Here is a 19,465-nt window from a genome sequence, read left to right on the forward strand (position 1 = left end):
CTCCAGGGACTTGTGTACTAAATCTAGGCTGACGCTCCAGTGCAGTGCTGAGGGAGTGCTGCACTGTTGGAGATGCTAGCTTTCAGATGAGACATTATACCGAGGCCCCGTCCACCCTTTCAGGTGGACGTAAAACATCCCATAACACTATTTCAAAGAGCAGGGAAGTTCTTCCCAGTGTCTGGGCTATTAGTTATCCCGCAACAAACATCACTAAAAACAGATTATCTGGTCATTATCAGATTGCTGAATATGGGAGCTTGCTGTGCGCAAATTGGCTATAGAGCGTACCTACACATATGTTATATCAAAAGAAAGCTTATGATTAGGGAAGTTTCATAGGCGTATTTACTTTTTGGTCAGACAAAAATTGTTCGGACAGTATACAAAAAACCTTCAAAAATCCGCTCATTAGCGGTTGACCAATCCTACCGCTCATTAGCATTGGGTGACGTGATGGTTGACCAATCCTACAGTTCAGTGACCTGGTGGTTGACCAATCGGTGCGTCGCGGGGGGCGTTTCATTCCGTGTGTGGGCGGGACCTAATCCTGCAGCCCCCCGAAACGTAGCCGCCATTTTTTTCACTGCCTTTACTCAACAGTGAGCGGGGCAGCTGTGGTGGCCCGCCGGAGCGGGAGGTGAGTTGGGGTCACTCGGTCCGGGCCTGACAACCGCTCGGCCCGAGACACAGAGCGGGGGAGCGGCAGCGGCCGGCCGTAAACCGCGTGGCTCTGTAAACTGCCGTTTTACAAAAAAGCCTTGGCAACGCCGGGCCCCCCCAGCTAGTTGTATATATACTGAATGGACTTGGTTATCTTAAGCGTTTCTTTGTCCTTGAGTTAAGGTTTTTCCGTTTTCTGTTCTAAATTTAGAAATGTGTCCCTTCTAGGTGTAGTTTGAGGTTTTAATCAGCATTTACCTTCTCTAAACTATTTAATATTTTATATAATTTAATGAGTTCTCCTGTAACTGCCTTCTCTCTAGACAGCTCATCAATGCTCATCCTTTTATACTCGGGATCGGTCACGTTGTTCTTTTTTTGTCTCCTTTTTAAGAATTACAACAACAAAAAACAATTTACAGTCGCGGCAAATCAAAGAGCTAGAAATTTAAATTTGTTTCGCAAGATTCGCTATTCCAACCATGCTTCGGGAGCTGGAGATCTGAATTATTTGGCCCTCCTCACGCATAGTCCTTTCTCAAGTCCTAAACACGCAGCGTACCCTGCTTGAGGTTTGATGTGGAAATGCTGCATTCGGTCAGTAATTCTCAGCCCTCACTGACTCCTGGTGAGGTGCAAGCTCCTTTGAGGAGGCTTCTATCATGATTCACAATTACAGTCCTGAGGAACCATAGGTTAGATTAGATTTTTATGGGAATACTGAGAAGCATACCGTAATTTATTATTAAATATTCCTCAGCATCTTTTTCACGGGAAGCCAAATTCTCATTTATTCAATACTTAAAATGACATGCCTCGTGGACATGGCTCCTTCATTTGAAAAAAAAGATTTTATTGAGTCAAGGTACGTATTTAAGTCATACAGTATTAAAAAATGTACAGCATGATCTGGTACTTTTCATTTTAAACATGATTTCTTCCCTATTCCATCTACACTTCATGGCTGGTTGGCCTGCATCAACGCCTTAGCCACACTCTCAATCCCCCTGCTGGGACTGCATGAGGGCTGCTGCTCTCATGGTCTGAACATCCCTCCCATTTGACGCATGAGGATACATCCAGTGAACATGAACAGGATATTCACAATTTGGAACAGTTGAATTAATTTACTAGACGTTTCCATCTGTCTGGATGGGCAATCCTGTGCCATTAATAAAAAAGAATTTGTCTTCAGTTTTCTTTTTCAGCACAATACATTTACAGACCAATGGTGCGGCACACTTGATATTGCTTTGAAGTCAGTGCAGCGGCACAAATGTGCCAGCTTTAAAATGGCAGATTTCAGATCCTGGGCATGGTCGTGCACAGGGTTTACAAAGCCATACGAACATGAAAAAGGATGGAAGTAAGGACTTGCAGTCAATGAAGTACTTTTGAAGTATAGTCACTGTTGTAACATAGGATATACAGCACAGAAACAGGCCATTCGGCCCAACCAGTCCATGCCGGTGTTTATGCTCCACTCGAGCCTCCTCCTGTCTTTCCTCATCTAACTCTATCAGCATAATCCTCTATTCCCTTCTCCCTCATAGGCTTATCCAGCCGCCCCTTAAATGCATCTATACTATTTGCTTCAACCACTCCCTGTGGCAGCGAGTTCCACATTCTCACCACTCTCTGGGTAAAGAAGTTTCTTCTGAATTCCCTATTTGATTTCTTGGTGACTATCTTATATTGATGGCCTCTAGTTATGCTCTTCCCCACAAGTGGAAACACTCTCTCTGTATCCACTCTGTAAAAACCTTTCATAATTTTGAAGACCTAATGTAGGGATCATAGGAGTACAGCACAAACAGCAATGAGATAAATGACCAATTAAATGTTTTCTTTAGTGGTGTTGGTAGAGGAATAAATATGTTGGCCAGGACACATGGGGAAATCCCTTGCTCTTCTTCGAATAGTGCCGCGGGATCTTTTACGTCTACCTGAGAGGGACCTTGGTTTAACGTCTCATCCTAAGGCAGCACCTCTCTCGGCGCTCCCTCAGTACTGCACTGGAGTGTCAGTCGAGATTAACTGCTCAAGTCTTGGAGTGGGGTTTGAACCATGACGTTTCGACTTAAGACTGCTAATACTGAGCCAAGTCAAACACCTTAAGTGAAGCAGTGATTGGACTGTTTGCCTTGGGTAGTGGACACTGTTTTTTGGAAGTTGCGACAGGGGCGCCCCGAGAGTGTACTTATGTTCACAGAGGGTCCCGGGAGTGTGACAATGATAGACAGGGGTCCTCTGGAGGGTAGTAATATTTGTAGTGGATGCCTGCAAGTGTGGCAATATGGAAAACGGATAAGGGCATGTCACAACAAGTGAAGACGGGTCACAACTAGGCTTGGTTACAGTAACCCCATGCTCAAATAGCTCATCCACACTCATTATCAAGGCTCACCCATTAAGAATGGGCATGCAGGTGAAGTACTGGAAGGTTGCTGGGAGGGACATTTTGAGCTGTTCCCTACCAAGGAGTCACCCCTGCTGGGAGTGAAGGGGAGAAAATATGGCATTAAAAAATGGATCTCTCTTAAAATTTAAGATACCTTGGCCTAGAAATTCGGTGGGCTTTGTGCCCAGTTAAGGCCCAAAGAGGGCCTCTGCGCCCTTGGAGGAGTTTGCGCTGAAATTGAGCGCTGCGCTAATGGCGGCGGTAGCCGGTAGCGCTGCGCCGGCACCGATGACGTCATCGGTGTGCGCAGTGCCCCGGTTCCGGCCCGACCCCCATACTTAGTTGCGGCCGCCTCCTCCGTGGCGGCCGCTACTAACATCGGGAGACCAGGGCCTTCCTGCAGCCTTAGTGGGGCGCATAAAGGTGGAGGTGCGGCCGGCCGCTTTTTCGGCGGCCGCCTGGCCACACCTCCCTCCCCGGCCTCCTCCACCACCCCCCCCGCGGCATTGCTGGCTGCTTTCCGCGAGCCCGGCACTTCTCCGTGGTGCCGGGCTCATTTGCCGGCACAATCCAGCGGCGATCTCCCCCTTGCAGGCACCTCCTCCTTAAGAGAAGGAGGAGGCCTGCAGTACAGCAGCCTGCCGCACCGCATCGGGTGGTGCAGCGGCACCTGGAGCGCTGAAATTCACTTTCAGCGCCCCAAGCGGGGGCGGGCACACCCTGGAACAGCGCCCGGTTCCGCCTTGGGGCGCTAAAAGTGAATATGGGACGGGCGCAACTGGCTCCGCGGCCAGCGCAAAATTTTCGGCGCAACCGAGCTGGCGGGGCTATACCCAATTTCTAGGCCCATAGCTCTTAATTAAAATAGCATATAACATTCTTTGTCCTCAAAACCCTCTCAGAACACTGTTCTTGAAGCACTTCAACCTAAAGTACTCTGGTTAAACACAGTGAAGTCAGTGTGGGTATGAATACACACTTGAGTTGATGCAAAACTTGCGTGCGTCGGCGGGAATTTCATTTCAGCGGCAGCAGCGGGGCTGTAAAAGGCTCCAGAGACCCAGGTAGGCCTCAGTGCGTCGGCGGGAATTTCATTTCAGCGGCAGCAGCGGGGCTATAAAAGGCTCCAGAGACCCAGGTAGGCCTCAGTGCGTCGGCGGGAATTTCAGCAGCAGCAGCAGCGGGGCTATAATAGGCTCCAGAGGCCCAGGTAGGCGTACCAGTCTCCGAACTCGGAACTCAGAGGGAAGAGAGAGGTAAAAGGTAATAGAGGTGTGACGTCACCAGAAAGCAGGTAAGTGATTGGTTGGTGAGTATTTCTCTCTTTTAAACTTAAACTCTGTGGTTTATAGTTTCTAAATTCTCTGTGGTGTAGCGGGGACTGTTTATAAACCAGGGCCCTTAAAATATATTATTTAATAACTGTAGTGTAATTGGTGGGATTGATTTGATTTAATTTAATTTGTTGGTAAATTTTATAAGTTGGTAAGTTCAATTAAATAGAGGTGTGATATTCATCATCTAGAATCAGGGCAGAGGGTATTTAAAAATAATATTAATAAATGTAATTAATTACATAGAATGGGAGAGCAGGTGATGTGTTACTGCTGCAATATGTGGGAGCTGGTGGACACCATTGATGCTCACGGTGATCACATTTGCAGTAAGTGCTGGCTGCTCGAGGAACTCCAGCTCCGTGTTGAAGAGCTGGAGTCCAAGCTTCAAACACTGCGACACATCAGGGAGGGGGAGAGTTACCTGGACTCTGTGTTCCAGGAAGTAGTCACACCAATTAGATTAACTAATTCAGATGTAGTCCGTGGTCAGGGACAGGAGGGTGTGACTATGAGTGAGACAGGTACGGGGATCCAGGAGGTAGTGTTGGAGGAGTTGCAGCCCTTGCTCTTGTCCAACAGGTTCGAGGCTCTTACTCCCCGAGAGGACGGGAACGGGGACTGCAGGGAGGATGAGCAACCTGGTCACAGCACCGTGGAACGAGGGGCCATTCAAGTGGGGGGAGTAAAAAGAAATGTTGCAGTGGTAGAGGATAGTATCATAAGGGGGATAGATAGGGTTCTTTGCAGCCGAGAGCGAGAGTCTCGAAGGTTGTGTTGCCTGCCCGGTGCCAGGGTTAAGGACATCTCCTCTGGACTGGAGAGAAACTTGGAGTGGGAGGGGGAGGATCCAGTTGCCGTGGTCCATGTTGGTACCAACGACATAGATCGGACAAGGAAAGAGGTTCTGCTGAGGGAGTATGAGCAGCTAGGGGCCAAATTAAAAAGCAGAACCACAAGGGTAATAATCTCTGGATTACTACCTGAGCCACGAGCAAACTTGGCTAGGGTAAATAAAATCAGAGAGTTAAATGTGTAGCTCAAAGACTGGTGTGGGAGAAATGGGTTTTGCTTCTTGGGACACTGGCACCAGTACTGGGACAGGAGAGAGCTGTTCCGTTGGGACGGACTTCACTTGGCTAGTGCTGGGACTAGAATCCTGGCGAATCGAATCACTAGGGCTGTAGAGAGGGCTTTAAGCTAATTAGTGGGGGGGAGGTTTCAAGAGAGCAAAAAGTAAAAATGTCAGCGGAGAAGGCAATAGAGCAAAGTGGCAGTGGGGAAATTAAAAACCAGAGCGAGTCAGGAAGGGACAGAATATATAAAGATAAAGGTAAAGTAGTAAAGGGGGTAAAAGCAGGAATAAATTGTCACATTTAAAAGTTCTTTATCTGAATGCACGCAGCATTCGTAACAAAATAGGTGAGTTGACGGTAGAAATAACTACACATGGGTATGATCTGGTGGCCATTACAGAAACATGGCTGCGAGATGACCATGACTGGGAACTAAACATCCAGGGGTGTTTGACTATTAGGAAGGGCAGACAGGAAGGAAAGGAAGGTGGGGTGGCTGTGTTAATAAAGGATGGAATCACTGCAATAGTGAGAAATGATATTGGGTCAAAGGATCAGGATAGTGAAACAGTTTGGGTGGAGATAAGGAATAATAAGGGGAAAATGTCACTAGTGGGCGTAGTCTATAGGCCTCCTAACAGTTGCAACTCTATTGGTCAGAGTATAAATCAGGAAATAGTTGGAGCTTGTAATAAGGGAACAGCTATAATCATGGGAGATTTTAACTTTCATATTGACTGGACAAATCAAATTGGGCAGGGCAGCCTTGAGGAAGAGTTCATAGAGTGCATTAGGGACGGGTTCCTTGAGGAGTATGTTACTGAACCAACTAGGGGGCAGGCAATCTTAGATCTGGTCCTGTGTAATGAGACAGGATTAATAAAAAAATGTCCTAGTAAAGAATCCCCTTGGAATGAGTGACCATAACATGGTTGAATTCCAAATTCAGTTGGAGGGTGAGAGAGTTGGATCTCAAACCAGCGTACTAAGCTTAAATAAAGGAGACTATGAAGGTACGAGAGCAGAGTTGACTAAAGTGGACTGGGAAAATAGATTAAGGTGTAAGACGGTACATGAGCAGTGGTGTACATTCAAGGAGATATTTCACAACTTTCAAGAAAAATATATTCCACTGAGGAAAAAGGGGCGTAAAAGAAAAGATAGCCATCCGTGGCTAAGTAAAGTAATAAAGGACAGTATCCGACTGAAAACAAGGGCATATAAAGTAGCCAAATCTAGTGGGAGGATAAAAGATTGGGAAGCATTTAAAAGCCAGCAAAGAATAACCAGCAAAGAATAACTAAAAGATTAATTAAGAAAGGGAAGATAGATTATGAAAGTAAACTAGCAAAAAATATAAAAACAGATAGCAAGAGTTTCTACAGTTACATAAAAAGAAAAAGGGTGGCTAAAGTGAATGTTGGTCCCTTAGAGGACGAGACCGGGAAATTAGTAGTGGGGAACATGGAGATGGCAAATACGCTGAACAAATATTTTGTATCAGTCTTTACAGTAGAGGACACTAAAAATATCCCAACACTGGACAAACAGGGGGCTATGGGGGGGGGGAGGAGCTGAACACGATTAAAATCACTAAGGAGATGGTACTCGGTAAGATAATGGGACTTAAGGCGAATAAATCCCCTGGACCTGATGGCCTACATCCTAGGGTCTTGAGAGAAGTAGCAGTAGGGATTGCGGATGCATTGGTGGTAATTTTCCAAAACTCCCTGGATTCAGGAAAGGTCCCAGCAGATTGGAAAACTGCTAATGTAACGCCCTTATTTAAAAAGGGAGGTAGAGAAAAAGCTGGAAACTATAGACCAGTTAGCCTAACATCTGTGGTTGGTAAAATGTTGGAGTCCATTATTAAGGAAGCAGTAACAGGACATTTGGATAAGCATAATTTAATCGGACAGAGTCAGCATGGTTTTATGAAGGGGAAGTCATGTTTGACAAATTTGCTCGAATTCTTTGAGGACGTAACAGGGTGGGTAAAGGGGAACCAGTGGATGTGGTGTATTTGGACTTCCAAAAGGCATTTGACAAAGTGCCACACAAAAGATTACTGCACAAGATAAAAAATCACGGGATTGGGGGTAATATACTGGCATGGGTGGAAGACTGGCTATCTAACAGAAAACAGAGAGTTGGGATAAAAGGTTCATTCTCGGGTTGGCAATCAGTGACTAGTGGTGTTCCGCAGGGGTCAGTGCTGGGACCCCAACTCTTTACAATCTATATTGACGATTTGGAGGAGGGGACCAAGTGCAACGTATCCAAGTTTGCCGACGATACAAAGATGGGAGGGAAAGCAGTGAGTGAGGAGAACATAAAAAACCTGCAAAAGGACATAGACAGGCTAACTGAGTGGGCAGAAATTTGGCAGATGGAATATAATGTTGGACAGTGTGAGGTTATGCAGTTTGGCAGAAAAAAATCAAAGAGCAAGTTATTATCTAAATGGAAAGAAACTGCAAAGTGCTACAGTACAAAGGGATCTGGGGGTCCTGGTGCACAGAAGGTTAGTATGCAGGTACAGCAGGTGATCAGGAAGGCCAATGGAATCTTGGCTTTTATTGCAAGGGGGATGGAGTATAAAAGCAGGGAAGTCTTGCTTCAGTTATACAGGTGAGGCCACACCTGGAATACTGCGTACAGTTTTGGTTTCCATATTTAAGAAGCGATATACTTGCTCTCGAGGCAGTTCAGAGAAGGTTCACTCGGTTGATTCTGGAGATGAGGGGGTTGACTTATGAGGAAAGGTTGAGTAGGTTGGGCCTCTACTCATTGGAATTCAGAAGAATGAGAGGCAATCTTATCGAAACATATAAGATTGTGAGGGGGCTTGATCGGGTGGATGCGGGGAGGATGTTTCCACTGATGGGTGAGACTAGAACTAGGGGGCATAATCTTAGAATAAGGGGCTGCCGTTTCAAAACTGAGATGAGGAGAACCTTCTTCACTCAGAGGGTAGTAAATCTCTGGAATTTGCTACCTCAGAGAGCTGTGGAAGCTGCGACATTAAATAAATTTAAAACGGAGATAGACAGTTTCCTAGCTGATAAGGGAATTAGGGGTTACGGGGAGCGGGCAGGGAAGTGGACGTGAGTCTAGGTTCGGATCGGCCATGATCCTATTGAATGGCCTACTCCTGCTCCTACTTCTTATGTTCTTATGTTTTCCTCGTCCCAATTATTTTTAAGATTGTCAAATCTGTAATAAGCAACTCTTCTGTCATGCTAGCGGATAATAGAGCTCCATTCCTTCTGAATAGGTTTGTGTTGGTGAAATGGTTCATTCATTCCCTAATGACAGCCTGATGAGCTCCAGTGAATGCTACCAGTGGTGCCGGTGATTTGTGCTGGTATGTTATATAAATGCCTTTCAAGTCAGCATATTAAATTGATGTCAACCCCCCACATCATGCTGCTCACTGAAAGGATTATATTGCTCTTCAGTCACCATTTGACAGAAATGTGCAGAAAGGTCATTAAATCTTGTCTTGCCGTTCTGGCTTCATATTCCCTGCTGTGCTACAAATTGATAAGGTCCACGATCGCACGTACCTGCTGTAGCCAGCTGATGCGATTCTGCAGCTTGCCTTCTTCCAGGAACGTGCGGATCTCTGAGGAAATGTTCAGCCAGACTGTGGCATAGTGTGTGACGTTCCCAACGAAGGCAAATGTTTCATTAGCCTGGAGAAGGAAAAAAAGACACAAGCAAACTTATTAACTAACATTTCCGAGAATGAATGGAATTCATACGTATGATTCCAAATTGTTGACATCAAAAGGGGATTTGGTGACACTTGTGCTCGACGTCTCTCCAAAACAGACAGCTCTGCAATGTCAGCCATGCTGCTGTGGAGAGGCACCTAGTAAAGGCCAGGCACTTCCCTCAGCAGAGAAGAGCAGAAATCACACTGGGGCGCTCTGATACACCACCGAGTACCTGGTTACATACAGCAAATCTGCACACTCAGCCAAGCAAGTGAGAAGAGTAGAAGAGGTGCGGTCACCTGTCTCACCACAAGTAAGGCAAGAGATTTGATGCGCTGTGACATCCTATAGTAGACGGATCAATTTCCACCAGACAGCAGAGTTTCCCCTGCCGGTTTCCCTATTCACCATCGAGAGCATGGTTTCAAGTGCAGGTGTTCTACATTTCTCTGCCTGCCTAATAGCGACACAGTAACCAATTGGCCTTTTCGTCACCACGCACTCTACTCATCAATACTGTTTAGAATTGGAGTCGGAACTGAAGTGCTGGCAAGTGAAGCAGACGCGAGTACATGCTAACTGCAAAGCTAGCTGTTATTGTACGAGCTAGAAATTTTCTTCACCATTAGGCTGGCAGAGAGAAGCAGATCTCTGGCACCTTAAAGCACATCTATAATATATTAAAAATGCTACGTCTGTTTACATTTCCTGTGTATAAAACCATACTTTCTTTATTGTCAACTTTTCTTATTATAATTTCTATGTTCACATTTGTAATGTAAATGGACTTTATAAGCTGCTCGTGCTGTAGAGAGGTTATGCTAAACTTGTATTGAACCTTGGTTAGATCATACTTGGAGTACTGTGTACAGTTCTGGTTGCCATGTTATTAAAATGTATATAGAGAGGCACTGGAGAGGGTGCAAAAAAGTTCACAAGGATGACACCAGAAATGCGAGGTTATACCTATCAGGAAAGGATGAAAATGCTGGGTCTCGTTTCTCTTGAAAAGAGAAGGCTGAGGGGTGACCTAATAGAGCTCTTTAAAATTATGAAAGGTATTGATAGAGTAGACACAGAGAGAGTGTTTCCACTTGTGGGAAAGAGCAAAACTAGAGGCCATCAATATGAGATAGTCACCAAGAAATCAAATAGGGAATTCAGAAGAAACTTCTTTACCCAGAGAGTGGTGAGAATGTGGAACTCACTACCACAGGGAGCGGTTGACGTGAATACTATAGATGCATTTAAGGGGAGGCTAGACAAGCATATGAGGGAGAAGGGAATAGAGGATTGTGCTGATAAGAGTTAGATGAGGAAGAATGGGAGAAGGCTCGAGTGGAGCATAAATGCCAGCGTGGACTGGTTGGGCCGAATGGCCTGTTTCTGTGCCATATATCCTATGTAATTCCACCCTCCTGGCAGTGGTGGCGCCAGTCCCCCAGCGTATACTGCACAGAAATTCTTGTGTTCAAATTAACTCGACTTCTCCGCTTCCCAAATTGTCCATATTTCACTATAAATATCATCAATTTGAAGTATTATACAAAATTAGGACAGAATATATGATTTAAAATGGAGACCAAGCTACATCGTCATGCCTTGATGCAGTGTGTCTCCTGCCCCCTAACGCCACTTCACCTGAAGACTAACTTGGTCTTCGCTCCTCCTGTACATCACCACGGGAGAATGATTAATCCTTGATGAAGACTGAAGTGCCAGTGAGAGAAAAGGGACTGGGACTAGCCGACACCTCCAAGTATCTCCTATCACTGCTCGTCATCGACACCACTTGCCACTGTTCTGCAAATTTTTGACAACTTTCGCCACGCTCAATCATTTGTCCCCAAATTCTCTTTTATGATACATTTTTGTTTAAAAATAGTGTGTTGGTGACTCAAGGGGGACGGGTTGCAAGGTGCTATTGAGAACCAATACAAGGAAGCTGAATTGATGGACAACATCCGAGCTCTAATTATTACTTAGCTTTCCCCTTCGTTGTTCAATGGTTGCTCACAAAAGCAGTAAAGCCTTCCTGCCTGTTGAGTGCGTTAAGTGAATCAGGGGTAGGTTGTTAGGAGCTGTTACCCACTCTCAGTTTTGCCTTTAAGAATCTGATGTGATGGCAAAAGCCTATTTTCCATTAACCTGCAACATTTAGAAACTAAAAAAAACCCTCCTCAAAACACGTGAGATTATGTAAATTCAATGAAACGGAGGGAAGAGATTTTTTGTAAATAAACTGAAGCCAGTCTTTATTTCAGAGCTGGGATGGATGTCTCTTCCTCTGCTCTCATCATCTGAAGTATAAAAGCATTTGCACACTGCCGGTAGCTGAATTAAATATTTTATTAGTGTGTTTTTTTCCCCCCACAGTTGCTGCTGCAAGATTGCAAGAGCAGGCTCTCCATCTGCTGATATTGAGTTTTAACGAGCTCCTACAGAACGCCTCTCGCTATATCTCTACTTCTGTTAATAAGCTCCCAGCTCTCTACTCCATGCATTCCAACCGGTACAAATAGTCTCTTTCTAGCAAGACCAGACAAGACTGGGGGACGAGGGGGTGTTGGATTCAGCTGGCAACTATGGAGTGAGACTGAGCATGATGAATTCATTTTTCTTTAAAACACAACAAATTTCCTTGGATCTAAGAGTGTTTTTCTAATCGGTGGATCTCACCAAAGAATGCTTAATGTCCTCTTACTCCATTCCTCTGTGCACTAATCTTAGGCAGGCATTAACCCATTTACAATAACTTGCTGATGGGAAAATCTGCCCCTCATGTTCTTTTCTGTGTAGAAGCGTGGTCTGATTTTGTACGTTTGACGGTTCACATACATTTAATTTGTACTTTGCTTTCAGTCCCCACAAGTTACATATTGTTGCCTACCCAAGACACTGGTAGCTGACCTGCTTCCATTCTTGAGCTGACGGTATCCAACTAGATGGTATCCAAGAATGGAGGGAGGTGTATTTAAAGAAAGAAAGATTTGCATTTATATAGCGCCTTTCCTGTCCTCAGGATTGCTCAAAGTGCTTTACAGCCAATTAAGTACTTTTGAAGTGTAATCACTGTTGTACAGTAAGAAACATGGCAGACAATTTGCAGACAGCAAGCTCCCAGAAACAGTAATGTAATAATGACCAGATAATCTGTTTTGAGATGTTAGTTGAGGGATTAATTTTGGCTAGGACACCGGGGAGAACGCCACTGCTCTTCTTTGAAATAGTCCCGTGGGATGTTTTACGTCCACCTGAGGAGTCAGACATCTCATCTGAAAGGCAGCACATCAGACAGTGCAGCGCTCCCTCAGTACTGCACTGAAGTGTCAGCCAAGCCACTCTGACTCAGAGGTGAGACTGCTACCAGTGAGCCATGGCTGACACATTTACAGTGTGACAAGTTTACATTGGATGTTCCAATTATAGATGTGGACATAGTTTTATACTTTCATTATAAATTCCTGAGGACAGAAGGTATGACTTGAAAATGGGGACTGAACTAAATCTGTGCGCCCTGCTCCGACTATCACCCAACCACAATCCCACTTCACCTGAAGACTAGACTGATCTCAACTCCCCATGTACAATGCTACGGAAGACCAACTAGTAATGTTAAAATAATGCCGTTTTGTCAAGGCATTTTCTTTCTATACTACAATTCAAAAACACATTTCTTGTCCTTCAGACAAAGTAGCTGCAGGATCTGTGTTGCATCACACAAGGTCAGGTTTCTGGAAATCAGTGACGAGGGTTTACCCTCCTCCGTGCACTATATTTAGCAGACTGTTTAACGTGCTCACGTTAAATTTGTTATTTGAATGTAATCGTTAATTCATTTAATATAAATCAGTTAATGAATGCATTAAAATCATGCAGATAGGATTTTAATACAGGCACTAATCAAAGCACAGAGGAAATTAAACCCTCTGAAGCCAATAAAGATTAGATAATTACTTTTAAGACATCAGTGCAACAGTGAAGAATGACCAACATGGACACATGCAAAATCTCAGAATATGGCCTAGAGCTTTGGAAAGAGTCAATAGAAAAAAATCTTCATCTCTGTGCTGTGAAGATTCTGTTCTTTGATTTATTAAAATTGGAGGTTCCCCCCCTCCCAGTGGTTACGGCAGAGAGTAGCTGAGCACAAATCAGGAGAGCCGTAGGTTGAATCACTGGTCTACTAGAGTTAGCTGGTCTCCGCTAGGGCTGGGGGAAGAGGCAGACCCCACAGCAAAGCAATCAGGAGTGAGAATCCTGACTAGGGCTCCTGCTCCAGATTGCTATTCAATGACTGTCAATGGATGTGCACACTTGGATTTTGGGCAAGGACGAGGTCGGGTTCCAGCTGGGACGCTCTTCCTCCGACCACCTCACATCCAAATACCCTGCCGACGCTCACTGTCAAACCTCTTGGACAAAAGTGCTGCTAGATAACTGGTGCCCAAGCAAGCATAGCCTGGTAAGGAGTCAATGCCTTCAGGAGAAGAAGGGAGGGAAGAGCAATGATGAGAAGAAAAATGAAGTTTATTAAAATTAATTGTAACTACCAGCTTTTGATTAGTGAACCTATTTGCAACAAGGGCCAAGCAGGGCTTAAAGTCCTGTCCACAAATGTCCCTCACAAGAGGACCTTCTATTTGACGTTGAAGGGCATTTAATAAAAGGAGACTGCCACTACGAAGATCAAAACAACTGTAGCTTTACAATTTTGACAATATTTAGAAGTATTTCCATAACAAAAAGGTACGGATGACACATCTCATATCGCTTTCTAAAACATTTATTTTCATCAAAAGTTTTAAGTTACGAAATTTGGAGCCATTCATACTCTTGTATGAATTATAAGAATCCAATACTGGATTCAAGGAATCAAGTGGATAAAATGTGCTAAAAGTGAAGACCCTCACGGTCGACTTTCAGGAACCAGTCCAACTCTGGGCATCTAACGGCAGAGTACCTTCTCTGGCACAGACGACTGCAGTTGTGGCATTAACAGATTATCACCATCAGACAATATGAATCTCCTTCCACCATGTCCAACTGGAATGTCAACACTGTTGGACACCTGAAGATGCAAGCCTGACTGAACATGGAGTGCCAGTGCAAACCAAGCCAGGAGAAGGGACAGGAAAAAAGAAAATGAAAGATGGAAAGATGAAAGGAAGGAAAGAAAGGAGAGGAAGAAAGCAAGGAGATAAAGAAAGCAGAGAAAGAACGAATGAAAGAATGAACTAACTTTCATTTATATAGCGTCCTTCACATCACCAGGACATCCCAAAGCACTTTGCAGCAAATGAAATACTATTGAAGAATCGCCACGTCACCGCTGTAATAAATACACTGGGTAAAGGCTAATGAAGCATTTCCAAATGGTATCATATGTATACTGCGTGCTGTTAAACTGACAAAGCTAAGCATCCATTATAGCAAAGAACCAAACATTTGAAGGCAGGTTAAACCACAGTGGTAACAAAGCAGCCAGCATTCATTTATCTCAGAGAGATCGATTGGTGCATAACTTCTGCACTAATGACAAGAGAACTCCCACACAACTGTGAGGTACAGGTACCACTGTCAACTTACAGGCCGTCTATACTGTTGCTACTGAATTATGTAACAGCTGTTCAACCTAAGTAGTGCATTTTCTGAGAAACCGTATGTGGATACAGAAATTGGAACAGCATAATTAGTTATTGACTTGTTCACAGTACTTCACATCACAGAGCAAAAACAGATAGGATGTAACCGCTAGAAGCTGGGGCTAAATCAAATTAGGAAAGGCTATTCAATACTACCCATCATCAAGGTCCTCTTTCAGGGCCCAGTTTTATCATCTCTTGTCCATCCCATCCCCATAGCCATCTACTCTGACAGATCAGAAACCTGTCTGGTTCCCTTCTGAATAATTCAACTGAGTTATCATTCAACAAGGTGGTCGGTACTCACTTGAATACATTGGGGAGAAATTCGGGAGCCCACCCCTCCCCCACCTGTAATTACCCTGTGCACAAATGGTGAGGTTTGAGGAGCCCTGGATATTGGGCCTCGAACCTCATTAGACTGAAGACGGCGCCGCAGGAGAAGAGAAGGCCACACAGGTAATGGCCGCTGACATATTCGGGCCGCTGCTAGTGCCACGGGTAAATGATCGGTGGCCTGCGTTGCGATCGCGGCCTCGGGGGATGGAGTGATCAGCGTCTCAGTGGCATGAGGGGGGGGGGGGCGAGTGGGGATCGGGGGGGTGAAGGAGAAGGGAAGGCGATTGGGAGACGAGGTGTCTGCAGGTCGAAGATCATGGGGCCGGGATTGGCGGTGATTGGGATGGTGATCGCAGTAAGCAACTTATCTTGTTTTTATGTAGGCGATGTTTAGAGTTGGTTTCCCTGAGTGCAGCCAGTGTTAGCTGGCTCAGGGCAATCCAATGTCGCAGTGGGGACCTGAAGCAGGCGCTATGCCCCTTATTTGCATATGCAAACAGCCTCACGCCTGCTTCAGGGTGGTTAACGGACACCTCTTGTTTGTCCTTACCAAATATGGCGGGTACGCATTTCCGGTTGGAAGTGTGCGCGCTTCCTGCCCACCATTTTGGGACCCAATTTAATCCCCATTAATTCTTCAGTATGAAGGCACTACTTAAACGAGCACCTCAACACTGGGCGAGAAAAGGGGAAAAGCACTCTGCCAAAGAGAGCCTAAAAATATTGATAACGACATGTGCTCCCTGCTCGAGGTGATACTCCCATCACTGTCACTGCCGGTAGCGATCAGATATCTATCGATAATAACAGAAACATCTTACATCTGCACACACTTCTGGTCAACTTTTTTCCATTATAAATTCTTGTGTCTACATTTATAATGGAAACTGCCTATGTAAACTTGTCACGCTCTGATCACACCCACCCACCCAGGGTAGCTCTGTAGTGCCTCAGTTTTGTATCTCCTGCGCCTATGGTCTAAGCAACTCTCGTTCTGCTTCCCAACTGACATATGATTTGCTAATTAAATATAAGTAATAATATAAGTACACGATCAAAAAATAAGGGCAGAATGTATGATTTTAAAATGGTGACCGCATTATGTCTGCATATAATCTTACCGACTCTCTTCCTTTCAACAACTTGAGCCATCCCTCTTCCCATAAAAATCTGTGTTGCTCTAATGAAATTTATCTACTTGACCCTCTCTAGATGCCTCAAATAAATCGAGAACTACCCTAGTTACCCCTTCCCTGAACCTCTACATGCCCCTCTATGTTTAGCCAACTATTAGACCCAGACTTTTCACATCTTATTTCACAACACATCCTTCAATTTATAGTCGTGTGCTATTTTAGCGCCACTGTGCATTACTTTACATGTAAATTCAATGTAATTTTAGCACAGAAACAGGCCATTCGGCCCAACAGGTCTATGCCGGTGTTTATGCTCCACACAAACCTCCTCCCACCTCTCTTCATCTCGCCCAATCAGCATATCCTTCTATTCCTTTCTCCCTGATGTGTTTATCTAGCGTCCCCTTAAATGCATCTACGCTAGTCACCTCAACTAATCCTTGCAGTAGCGAGTTCCACATTCTAACTACTCTCTGGGTAAAGGATTTCCAGCATTTTGAATTTTAATTTCCGGGTTCTAGCATTTGCAACATCTCTCAATATCAAACACCATCTACAAATTCCTTTCCTTTGCTCATAGCATCCTGCACTCCTACAAAACGTGAATACCACTGACAAAGACATATGACTTTCAATACCCTTGCCTAGATCATTTAGAAAGAGTCTGTGCGGCAGAGGTCCCAATCATACGCTGCTGATCACCATTATCCAATTAACATTACGCTCGTTGATTACAACCTTTTATTCCCCATTAACTGCACAACATACAATGTCAGAATAGGTCTATCATGGAGCACATCATTAATGCTTCCAGCAAGTCAAATTATATAGCGTCTAATGCAGGTTTATCAACCAGTTTTGCTACATGCTCAAACAACTTGCACACATTTCCCAGATGTGACCAGTTTCCCATAAACCGACAAAGGCCCGCAAATGCTTTCACTCTGCTTAATAGGCTTGAATTGCTCTGTCTGTAAAGCATTAATTTTTTTTGCAAACTACATGGCAAGGTATTCGATCTGTAATTCTCAGGACCTTGCCATTAGTGATCAGCCGAGGCTCAGTGGGCAGCACTCTCATCTCGGAGTCAGAAGGCTGTGGGTTCAAGCCCCACTCCAGAGACTTGAGCTCAAAATCTAGGCTGACACTCCAGTGCAGTGCTGAGGGAGCGCTGCACTGTCATTGGTGCAACTTTCAACTGAGGCCCCGCCTGCCCCCCCTCAGGTGGATGTAAAAGATCCCATGGCACTCTTTCGAAGGAGAGCAGTATTTATCCCCCAACCAGCATCACTAAAAACAAGATTATCTGGTCATTATCACATTGCTGTTTGTGGGAGCTTGCTGTGCCCAAATTGGCCACCGCATTTCCTACCTTACAACAGTGACTATACTTCAAAAATACTTCATTGGCTGTGAAGTGCTTTGGAACGTCCTGAGGTTGTGAAAGGTGCTGTATATATGCAAGTACTTTCTTTGTATCAAGTTTTTCCACTTGATATTTTCCTCGGGTTCAGCATTTCAAACCGTTCCAATAAGGTGAGCCTTCACTCCCTACGAACTAGAGTGTGCCTTTACCTGTCCTAAAAGTAGGCAACTGTAGAGAGCCCTGATATCAAACAAAGAAACCTTTTCAACTTACTCGGTATATCACATGCTACAGTACCAATATTATATCCATGACTCCGGAAGGCAGAAGAATAAACACACTACAGTATCTGACTGTGGCGACGGTTATACAGTACCTTACTGGACAAATTTACTGAACAGTAAAAAGAAAATGAATGATTGAGAACAAAAAAACTTACAGTAATTATATACTTAACTACAGCTCCTTGAGAAATGGAAACCAACAAAAGTTGGCTAAGACTGAATGAAAAAATTAGATCTAAATCAAGGCCTGAAATTAATCTTACACGGTGGTTCACTACTGACCTCGCACAGAATCTATGATGATGTCGGGTGGCTTCTGAATAACTGCCAATTTGGAGCAAGTCAGCCAGAGTAACTTTCCAGAGTCCTTTGAAGATTGGAACAAGGGAGATTAAAAACCTGTCTCTCAAACTCAAGTAGAATTGCCAAACATGTATTTTATAAAGATCCACGTATTTGAATTGAATGGCTGTGCTTCCTTCCCGGGGACAGATTCTGCTCCAAAACACTTCAGACACTATTTGTGAAGCATTTCCTCATCCAGGAACAGTAGCAACGATAAACACTCACATATCAAGGCCTCCCTCAACTACACTTCATCTCTGGCCAGATTGGACCATTTTCTGTAACTGAACCCAAGTTTCTAACCCTGCATGCACTGTAACAAGAAAGAAAGGAGCCAACAACAGAACACATCTTAAAGAATAAATGCTTCATTTTTGTCACACTTGCTTCTAACGCTTTTATTTTTGAATGGAATAATTAGGAAGTATTTGTTAATCTTTTGGTGGCATCCTGGCATCTGACAAGCTTCAAAAAGTTCTGCCGTAGATTCCCTTGTTTCAGCCTCACTTCCCTAAGTTCACTCAATGCCTCATTTATAGTTGGGATAATAATCCAGAAATGTCCAGAAACCTGCAATTGTTTTGCACTGTAAACTGACACAGTTCAAAACTAGCACATCAGTCAACAAGAGCCACCTCTAAGACTGGCCTTATCTTGAGCTGCTTCCCTTGGGCACAGCGTGCTCATACTGTGAACTGAAGAGGAGAACCTCTGCTGAAATGCCCCAAATGTTCCTGTCCATACATTATTGGTTCACCTTCGGGGCAAGTACAGTAGAGGCAACCCACTGTCACATAAAATTGTGCTTCGTTCTCCTGATGGTTTCAGGCAGTCAGCTCATACCAAAGAGGAATATAGTCATTCTGTGGTAGGAACGCCACTGGATAATCGGGATGGTGAGAGCAGCTAGAGCAGGAACAGTGTGGCTCTGGGTGTCTCCGACTTTGCTTCTATCAACCAGTGGCACTAAATACTGATGCTGAGCTTAGATCCAGCTCCAGAGCTCAGCCGTAAATGATAAATTGGATAAATTACATCTCACCTTGATGGCCTTGTGGGTATGCAAATACCCAGGGGTACAGTATCCGCTTTGGGCGATTCTGGCGGAAATTGCACCCAAACTTGCGCCCGTTTTGATACGTGTTTCTCTCCCC

General features: G+C 44.5%; 1 protein-coding gene across 1 annotated transcript in view; it reads right to left on the bottom strand.

Annotated features, from left to right (window-relative positions):
• The window catches only part of abca2 (ATP-binding cassette, sub-family A (ABC1), member 2), a 603,170-nt gene that overhangs the window by 188,847 nt on the left and 394,858 nt on the right, over positions 1 to 19,465 (bottom strand). Inside the window, exon 11 of the mRNA XM_085965847.1 lies at positions 9,044 to 9,172. Within this exon, the coding sequence (XP_085821973.1) occupies positions 9,044 to 9,172 (129 nt within the window). The remainder of the gene's footprint in view (positions 1 to 9,043; positions 9,173 to 19,465) is intronic.

This window comes from Somniosus microcephalus, chromosome 23 (assembly GCF_052327205.1).
Source record: "Somniosus microcephalus isolate GS21.2 chromosome 23, FLI_Smic_1.0, whole genome shotgun sequence".
Taxonomy (NCBI): domain Eukaryota; kingdom Metazoa; phylum Chordata; class Chondrichthyes; order Squaliformes; family Somniosidae; genus Somniosus; species Somniosus microcephalus.